This window comes from Danio rerio, chromosome 7 (assembly GCF_049306965.1).
Source record: "Danio rerio strain Tuebingen ecotype United States chromosome 7, GRCz12tu, whole genome shotgun sequence".
In the NCBI taxonomy this organism is placed as follows: Eukaryota; Metazoa; Chordata; class Actinopteri; order Cypriniformes; family Danionidae; genus Danio; species Danio rerio.
The window spans coordinates 32,821,533-32,832,387 of record NC_133182.1 but is presented as its reverse complement, the minus strand read 5'-3'; the positions used below and the strand labels follow the sequence as shown (position 1 = coordinate 32,832,387).

General features: G+C 34.5%; 2 protein-coding genes across 2 annotated transcripts in view; both read left to right on the top strand.

Annotated features, from left to right (window-relative positions):
• Nucleotides 1-365: 365 nt before the first annotated feature.
• On the top strand, nucleotides 366-7,163 carry LOC141375459 (uncharacterized). Its single transcript, XM_073908916.1, is given in 2 exon segments — nucleotides 366-408; nucleotides 6,523-7,163. Coding segments are annotated over 2 exon segments (684 nt in total).
• Nucleotides 381-10,855, top strand: part of gas2b (growth arrest-specific 2b) — a 33,056-nt gene continuing 22,581 nt past the window's right edge. The window contains exon 1 of the mRNA XM_002662837.8: nucleotides 381-526. The gene's annotated coding sequence lies outside the window, so the exon portion shown is untranslated. The remainder of the gene's footprint in view (nucleotides 527-10,855) is intronic.

Sequence of the window (10,855 nt, the reverse complement as noted above, 5' to 3'; positions counted from 1 at the left end):
CAGGGGAATTTTATCATCTCGTCTGACAGAAATACCATAGCTCGTATAAAATTCACTGAAAAAAAATCATGTATTTGCTGTAATTTTGAATACACGAAATAATATCATATTATGTTTGAACCTAAATGTCTTTTTGATTAGAAATACATCAACTGAATATTGCTGAACGTTATTTTTAAAGCGAGTTTTCCCAAGCAGAGACTACTGTAAACAAACTTGAACTTTTTTGCTAACTACTGTAGCTGCTTTTTTTGTGGCGAAATACAACTTGTTTTGAATGTAGTTTCATCCGAATTTTAAAACAGTTTCTGCTCCAGAGAGTATTGTGTTTTTCTTGTGTTGGTATTGAGATAAATGACTACACGATGATAGCAGGCGTCCTACTCTGTAACACGTCACAGATACTCGGTGAGTTTGCACTGGCAGTGTGTGTAATTGCAACTTGACACCGAGAATGTGTTTGGTGGGGAGAGTGAAAGTTTTGACAGTGACATTGTTGGCTGATCTGCTGAGAATACCGTGAGAGGTAAGCACTTTATCACTCTTTTATGATTTCTTAAGATGTAGTAACTTGATCAAATTCATTTTAATACAATAGACTAAACTCATTTATTCAGTTGTTCTGGAAAAGCCAAATTAATCGTTTCTTCAACGCCAGTCGAGAAGCTTTTTTAGGTTACATAAAGTAAGCAGTTATGGACAAATATGCAGATTGTTAATGTATTGCATAGATTTGTTTAGTGTCCATGACTTAATTGAGGGAGAGTGTACAGTTTGTTTTATATATATATATATATATATATATATATATATATATATATATATATATATATATATATATATATATATATATATATAGTAATTTGTGTTTTATACATGATTAATATTAAACCTTCCCCCTAATGCCATACATAAATACATTGTAAACATTGTAACGCTGAAAATACATTGTATACAGAATAATTTGCAGCAATAGAAAGCAATAGAAATGCTGGGCTCGTCCCAACAAATTATATATATATATATATATATATATATATATATATATATATATATATATATAGGAATTTGAGGAAGTTTCATTATTACAGTATAGTCTACACTAATCTGGGTTTAAATTAGATATAGGGATGATCAATTTTGTTTCCCAAAAAATAAAATGAATAATAATGGTCACCCTCATGTCAATCCAAGCACGATTGACATTTTTTTTTATCACAACAGAAGTTTTGCAGAATTATTTGTGCTGCTTTTTACAACACTAATAAAGTAAAGTTTGACCAGAAAAAGACAGAAAATGTCAGTAAAGTACTTTTATAGTATTTTATTTATATATTATATATGATAAATGCATTTTTTTTTTTTGTTCCTTAATTTGTGACAGTCCAAACTTACACAATGATTCAGTATTCTTGACCTATAATATCAGGATGTAAGTTGAGTCATATGGGGCAAGAAAAATCTGAACATAATTATAACATAAACAATTGTTTTTTAAATCTGCATCAAATTATTCTGTATACAATGTATTTTCAGCGTTACAATGTTTACAATGTATTTATGTATGGCATTAGGGGGAAGGTTTAATATTAATCATGTATAAAACACAAATTACTATATATATATATATATATATATATATATATATATATATATATATATATATATATATATATATATAAAACTTCCGTACAAAGATATATGTAACTTTCAGGCCCTTGCATTAATTGTAAACAGTTTGCTAGATACAGAAGGTGCTCATCTTTCACGTTGACTAATATTACATCGCATTGCCAAAAGCCCTGTGTAATTGCTACCTTCACTTACACTGTTTGTAGTTGGGATTTACTCAATATAAGCAGTGTCACACTTTTGCTAATGGTGACTTCTCAAGTTTCATTGAAATGTAGAGCTTTGTAGTACAGAAACATAATGTGCTATTCTCAGTTCTATTGTGCAGCTGCGGTTCAGTGTTACAAATGGCATTAAAATAAACACAGAGTCTGTGTTGTTTTTACACATGGATTTACTCCAAGTAAATTAGCTGCCTTGGGTGTTCTCCCATCATGCTTTGTAGCCGAGATCTTTTCTTTACACCCAAATTCTTTGATAGAGCAAGCACTCTACATTTTGCCTGTCAACGCACTATTAGGTATGATAAATGTCAAGCCCTTTCTCTACAGTAACTCACAGATGTAATTTAACAGCGGTAAGAGAAGCCAGACTACCAGGCCAGCAGAAATGTGATTTATTGTGCTGGACGTTCCCTGAACCTGACATTTAGATTGGTATGGCATTTAAAAAAATAGTTTGTATGTGTTTTGACTCGTATAACTCAACAGGATTCATTAAGTTATTAACTAGAACAGGAGGGGAGGACACAATTACAGGCTGTAAAATGCAACATATTTCTTCTTGCACGGAAAATGCCACTGGATCCATGCAGTTGACTCGCTGTATCTTGTGTGTTGCCTTGTGTCAGCATGTATCGATGAATGTTCGCACCTTTCTGTGACTGGTGAACTGGAGCGTAAGTCTGTGTGCGTATGTGTTTTACCGCGACGTGCATCTTGGTGTGTGTGTGTGTGTGTGAAACAAGTGTCTTTTTGTCTGTGGGTTTGGACGAAGAAGAGCTCTTCCTCTCCTCCTGTCTGAGGATGGTCAGCTTGCAGTGTAGGTGTGAATGTGGCACCTGTGTGCTGTAATCCTGTTGTGTGGGCTTCCCATGCTCCATCGGTCATCACTGACACACACAAGGGCTTAGAGTTCAAGTCATGTTCAGTTTATGCTGTTCTTTATCAGTATGGGCCTGTTACTTTTTCACATTTCTATTGTACTTAATGTCAGTCACACTCTGTTGTGCTTGATGTTTTATTGATGTTGCAATGATAGATCTTGAATTAGTTTATCTATCATGCCTGTTTTTACTTGCTTTTTTGGCAGGTTCAGAAAAAACTCATTCAAACCTGGAGTTAAGATGCATCAATTAAACAAGTATAGACAACACTCAGTCGAGCTGTAAACACCCACATGAAAAAAATAATATAGTAATTTATAGTAAATGTTATATTGTTTTTAACCATACTATTGTAAAGTACTTTAATTAAACCGTGATAATTCTATAGTTGCTATGATAATACTTTAGTATTATAAACTATCCAAAACCGTGTTTTTTATGGTACACACTACCTGACGAAAGTCTTGTCGTCGATCCCAGTTGTAAGAACAACAAATAATGACTTGACTTCGAGTTGATCATTTGGAAAAGTGGCAGAAGGTGGATTTTCCAATGAATCATCTGTTGAACTGCATCACAATCATCTCAAATACTGCAGAAGACCTACTGGAACCCACATAGACCCAAGACTCTCACAGAAATTACTCAAGTTTGGTGAAGGAAAAATCATGGTTTGGGGTTACATTCAGTATGGAGGCATGTGAGAGATCTGCAGAGTAGATGGCAACATCGACAGCCTGAGGTATCAAGACATTTGTGCTGCCCATTACATTACAAACCACAGGAGATGGCAAATTCTTCAGCAGGATAGAGCTCATCATCTTACTTAAGCCTCCAAATCAAAGTTCTTGAAAACAAAGAAGGTCAAGGTGCTCCAGGACTGGCCAGCCCAGTCACCAGACATTAAAATTATTGAGCATGTTTGGGGTAAGATGACGGAGGCATTGATGATGAATCCAAAGAATATTAATGAACTCTGGGAGTCCTGCTAGAACGCTTTCTTTGCCATTCCAGATGACTTTATTAATAAGTTATCTGAGTCATTGCAGAGATGTATGGATGCAGTCCTCCAAGCTCATGGGAGTCATACACAATATTAATTCCTTTCCCACTGCACTATGACTTTATGTTCTTGACTGGACAATATCTCTGTTAAGTGACAAGACTTTTGTCTTGGCAAAGTTAGACCTTACTGTCCTAATTGAATAATTAAAAATCAAGGCATAATCGTGTTTTATTTTGGTACAATAAGTGTAACCTAGTGGCCTTGCCTTTCATATAAACCACTTCTGATACCAAATGATCATCTAGAAGTCAAGTTATTACTTGTTGTTCCTAAAACTTGGAAAGGTGACAAGACTTTTGTCAGGTAGTGTTTATACTACAACAAACCACAGTTTACTTTAATTAAATTATACTAAAGTATGCAGTTTGTCAGTATTCACTATAGTTAATAATACAGTATGCTGTATCATTCATTGAAGAGTTGAAAATACTATAATATTTAGTACAGTATAAAAACATTTGAGGATTTTCTATGAAGTGCTAAAATATTTTTTGTGTGTTTATCGGATCTAAAACATTTTGAACTTGTACACTTTTCACAACATTCAATCAGATTGTATTCAAACAGCTACTGACCTAGCATATGATCAGTATAGGACATGTTATGCAAACCATTTATCTATACTTTGTTGCATTGTACCAAAACGCACAGATTAGGATCAAAATTGTAATAATTATTTACATTTGTTTCCTTTCTCACTCGTAAAACACATTTTTTGGGGTTTGTTTATTTAATATTTATCATGAAGCACACTAACAAATCTTGTGAAGTGATGTAGAAAGTGAAGACAAAGTTTTTAACAAAATCCACACATGCAGTCACAATAATCACATTAGCTAAGTGGAAACAGTAATGTGTGTTGGATGACTACCTGTAATCGGATCCCCAATAATGCATTTTAAAATAAGATGAAAGACAGCCTTAATGTAATATGCAGATTAAAGTCGTAAATTATAGGTGGACAGAATAAGGCCTCTGATGTCAATCACTTTAAGTGTTCAAAACTGTCTGCTTTACTGCTTGAGATTTCAGTCACTTTACTGAGACATGGCCGGTGTTTATCATGCTATAAATATTATTATGTATATATATTTTTTTGTGTTTTCATAATTACATACTGGGTTGTAGAGCAAATAGTTTGCTGCACTGCACTTTTTAATTGGCACTTTTCTCAGTTTGTTCTTGATTGTTTTTATTGACCTGACAGCAACTTTTAAATGAAGCATTCTTTTGCCTGGATTCTTTTGTATGACCCAGTTTCATATTTAGTTCCTGCATCTGAATATGCTAAAAAAACTCCAGATAACTTCTGTCTTCTGTAAAGACTCTGAAGTGTTCATTTGATGGATGCTTTTTAAAGGCCATTCGTGAGAATTTGTGAAGGCCAGTGAACTGACCCAACTGGCACTACAGGACACATGAGAAAGATAATTAGGCAAACATATAATGTCCAGATTTAATTTATGCAACACATATGCAAACAAGGTATGTTTGTAAAGTATGTTTTGGATGCATCCAGTTGTTAATTTGTGGATTTGACTTATCTGACTGCAACTCATAAACAAACAAACCACTGATGTGATTGTCAGAGTCATGGTGAACAACTAAATTCATTAGTCTGAGCTTTAACCTATTTAAGCTCTGTTATACAGTATCAGTGTGATATTTCCTCTAATTAAGCTTGTATTATAAAAGGAGTGTCATAAAATGAAAATCTACATATACCTATAGATGAATAATAAGAGTTCAGATCATTGAATTGAAATACCTTGAGCCTCAAACACATTTGTTTTCTTGTTCTCATGCAAACTTTGAAATATTGTAAAATTATGTTAAAAGATTGATCAGTTTGGAACAAAACATGAACTTTGACGATCCGAATTTGGATCAATAATATGTACGCTCCAGACATAGTTTGAGTGGCCTGGTGAGATTACAATAACAATTTATAAGCTTGTATTATACTTACTGTGTATGTTGGAATTCACAGTGGCATCACAGGTAATGTATTCATGGCGTACCTCATCTCATCACAGCTCATTGTCAGAATGCAGCATTCAGGAAGAATAAATTATAAATTTATTCAGAGCCTCCAAAGAGGCATAAGGTCTGTGTAACTGCTTAAGGTCTTTTTGGTTAACATGTATCATGGGAAATTTTCCTTGTATGGTTAGAATGAGGCAACAAACACATGTGGACTGCTGAATATAAGTGTTTCATGCACATTAATGCATCAGGTCATATCACTGAGCTCTTAGAGCTGTGTAATAAATCATACCTATATAGAAATGTACATTTATAGATACGTGTGTGTGTGTGTGTGTGTGTGTGTGTGTGTGTGTGTGTGTATATATATATATATATATATATATATATATATATATATATATATATATATATGACAATTTAGAGCAAATATTAATTGCCAGTTTACTGGAATTAGGTTTGGATTTGTAAAAAAAAAAAACATGATATATAAAGTGCATTCAGAAAGTATTCATAGCGCTTCACTTTTTGCACATTTTTTGATGTTACAGCCTTATTCCAAAATGGAATAAATTAATTTATTTCCTCAAAATTCTCCACACAGAACCCCATAATGACAATATGAAATAAGATTTAATAATATGAAGTAAGATAATAATATGATTTTTTTTTAATTGTTGTAAATTTATTACATGGACATGATTTGAAAAAGCATACACCACGTCTATATAAGGTCTCAATGTTGACAGTGGATGTCAAACCACAAACCAAGACAGGACTGTTTCGAGGCACAAGGCTGGGGAAGGTTACAGAAACATTTCTCCTGCTTTGAAAGTTCCAATGAGCACAGTTGCCTCCATCATCCGTAAATGGAAGATGTTTTGAACCACCAGAACTCTTCCTAGAGCTGGCCGGCCATCTAAGCTGAGTGTTTGGAGGAAAAGAGCCTTAGTCAGAAGGGTGATCAATAACCTGATGGTCACTCTGTCTGAGCCCCAGCGTTCTTCTGAGGAGAGAGGAGAACTTTACAGAAGGACAACCATCTGTGCAGCAATCCAATAACCAGGCCTGTATGGTAGAGTGGCCAGAGGGAAGCCACTTTCTACCAGGAATTTGCCAAAAGGCATCTGAAGGAATATAAGAAACCATAAGAAATCAAATTCTCTGGTCTGATGCGACTACAAATGAACTGTTTGGAGTAAATACCTGGCATTACGTTTGGAGAAAACCAGGCACCACTCATCACCAGGCTAATATCATTTGTACAGTGAAGCATGGTGGTGGCAGCATCATGCTGTGGGCATGTCTGCTTCTAGCAGGAACTGGAAGACTAGTCAAGATAGAGGAAAAGATCAATGTACAGAGACATCCTGAATGAAAACCTACTTCAGAGTGCTCTTGACCTCAGACTGGGGCGAAGGTTCATCTTCCAGCAGGACAATGAGCCAAAGCACACCTCCAAAATATCAATGGAGTGACTTCTTAACAACTTGGTGAGCCCAGACCTAAATCCCATTGAACATCTCTGGAACCGTCGCTTCCCATCCAACCTGATGGAGCTTGAGAGGTACTTCAAAGGGGAATGGGCAAAAAATGGCACACACATACACACGGACAATTTAACCTACCCAATTCACCTATAGCACATATGTCTTTGGACTTGTGGGGGAAACTGGAGCACCCAGAGGAACCCCTTGTGAACACCGGGAGAACATGCAAACTCCACACAGAAATGCCAACTGACCCAACCAAGGTTCGAACCAGCAACCTTCTTGCTGTAAGGCGATTGTGCTACCCACTGAACCACCGCGTCACCATTTTAATAAATTTGCAACAATTAAAAAAAAACTTTTTTCACATTGTCATTATGGGATATTGTGTGTAGAATTTTGAGAAAAATAAATAAATTTAATCCTTTTTTGAAAAAAGGCTGTAAAATAAAAAATGTGGAAAAAGTGAAGTGCTATGAATATTTTCCGAATGCACTTTACATATATGTATATTCAGTGCTCAGAATAATTGAGAACACCCCATTTTAAAAATGAATATTTTTATCCATTTCTCAGTGCATTTAAACAAAACAGATTTATTAAACAGATATACTTATTAAAATAATATTTCAGCCACCAAACATACTTAGAAATTGAAAGACAATACAATTAAATTCAAGCAAAATATTGTAAAATAAAATTACAACCTACAAAATTTCAACTAAATTCTTCAATTGGTTATTTTGATTTTTCCTTTTTTTAAATTTGTATTTTTTATATATATAAATTAACATATTAATGTGGGTGTACTAGTTTTTGGACAGTTATCGTAAGTTATTTTGGTAGGTAAGCTCCAGATGTGGCTTCAGTACTGACTAATCTAATGTAGATACAAAAATATAATATTTTAAAGCTTCCTATTAAAAATATGAATTTAAAGGATAGATTTGTGAGGGGTCTACTTTTATATGCTGAGCACTGTTCATGCATACTAATATTTGGTACTTTCATTCTAGACAGATTTCAAAGGGTCTTTACTAGAGTGATGTCAGTATACAGGATTGATGTACATCGACTACCACTGTATCAGCCTTTATTAAAGCGTCTCCCAGTCCTACTCATCTTTGTATCCCCTTTTCACTCACAAACATTGCACCATCTGCAGTTGCATCAATAAAAACCTTGATACAAAGCTTCTTTTCCCCCCCTTTGATCTCGAGCTCTTCTGGCATATAGACCATCTCTGAAAGCTTCCTTTTGCGATTTCTCGTGCTCACATGGAACCACTCTTAACATACTATCTCGTCACCCCACACTGTATGCCACACGTGAAGCACAACACTTGATTGTGTCTGAGCTTATGCGTCCTGTCCTCAGCAACATCAGGTTCGCTTGAGAGCTTCTGTTCATCCAAGCTTTAATAAAATAAATGGGGGTCGAGGCGGACTTGCATTTGCCTCTATTTCTCTCCACTCCTGTTTCAATCGCACACATCTGCCCTGCAGGTGTCTGTTCTCCTTCCTCTGCCTTACAAGAGCATGGTGGTTATGGGAAGCAGGAACGTGTTTTTACCTGTGAAAGGCCCCTCTGATGAATGGTTGCCTGAGTAAGGGGGAAATTACAGGACAGAGCATTTTTAGTTGCCAGGGATTGGAGTAAGACTTGTGCATTAAATCCTCCCCTGAGCGAGAGTGTGGCTGAGCTGGTATTTATCTGTTTATCTGTTGCCTCTGATTCCCTTCAGCCTAACACGAGAAATCAGTTTTTACAACCACTTAATTGAGCACACTGCCGCTTCAACATTTTTGAAAACTGTAATTTGCTCATATTTTTTTTCATTCAAACTTTATACTGTACAGAAGAATGTATTAATGATCAGTTGTGAAATACCTGGCTGCATTCAGAAATGTATTAACACTCATGGTTGTCGCTGTTCTTGTCTTGTGCATTTGCCTTTTAGCGTTTTATGTTATTATTTTCATTGGTGTTGGAATGTGGTAGATGTGCATCATTTGGTGCAGTGTAAATCCAGAGGTGGTTGAGGTGAAATCAAACAGTGGTTCACATACAGAAGCTCTGTAAGAACAGATGTGCTGCTATAATTCATATGTGCAGCACATTTAATAGTCCATTCAGGACCATTCAGCCTGGCCATTGCTGCAGAGGGAATGCTTTCTTTTTTAGTGTCGCTTGGATTTGGTCCAACTGCAGTTGGTGTCACCTAATTTGTTTTAAAACACATTATAATTCTTAAAAGATTTTTCAAAAAGGGAAGAATACGTACTTCAATACATCAGTGATGCATTACATTGCTCAAATGGATAGTGGATAGTGTGATATTTATGATGAAGTGTGGCTGCCTTATTGAATGCTGTACATTACTATTTTAAAAAATACTCTTTTGAACATCATATTAATCAGAAAAATTCTGAACATAACATTCTTTTAAAATATTTTTAAAAATTCCACAAAAATATTAATACAGAAAATCAGCATATTAGAATAATTTCTATATATAATAATTTGACTGAATAATATGACTGTAGACTGCATGGCATAAGACTGCATGGTGATTCAAGTTTTGATTAGACAAAATAAATTACAATGTGTAAATGTACATGACTACATATATATATATATATATATATATATATATATATATATATATATATATATATATATATATATATATATATATATATGTGTGTGTGTGTGTGTGTGTGTGTGTGTGTGTGTGTGTGTGTGTGTGTGCATACATACATACAGTTGAAGTCAGAATCATTAGCCCCCCTTTGATTTTTTTCTTTCCTTTTTTTAAATATTTCCCAAATTATGTTAACAGAGCAAGGAAATTTTCACAGTATGTCTGATAATATTTATTCTTCTGGGGAATTTTTTTATTATTATTTGTGTTATTTCGGCTAGAATGAAAGCAGTTTTTCATTTTTTTAAACACCCTTTTAAGGTCAAAATTATTAACCCCTTTAAGCAATTTTTTTCAGATAATCTACAGAACAAACCATCGTTGTACAATAACTTGCCTAATTACCCTAACCTGCCTAGATAACCTAATTAAGTTAAGCCTTTAAATGTCACTTTAAGCTGTATAGAAGTGTCTTGAAAAATATCTAGTAAAATATTATTTACTGTCATCATGGCAAAGATGAAATAAATCAGTCATTAGAGATGAGTTATTAAAGGTATTATGTTTAGAAAAGTGTTAAAAAAAACTCTCCATTAAATGGGAGTTGGGGTTGGCGTGGTTAGAGAGCCGACATATGGTGTAGTAGCACATCAGGGCGTCCCGAGTTCTTACCCCACTCCCCACTCTCTCCAACTTTGCTTCCTGTCTAAACACTGTCCTATCTAATAAAGGCAAAAAGACCCAAAATAAATCTTTAAAAAAATAAAATTTTGATTTTTTTGGAAATTTGGAATATGGAATTTTACTGCATACATGCAGTCTTGTTCATTCATAAGTTACTTAAATAAACAATGCCAAATTCTGTAATAGTAGTAAGGCCAAATAAAAGAGAAATTAGTATAATAAGATATCTGCCAATTTTGCAACCCGGG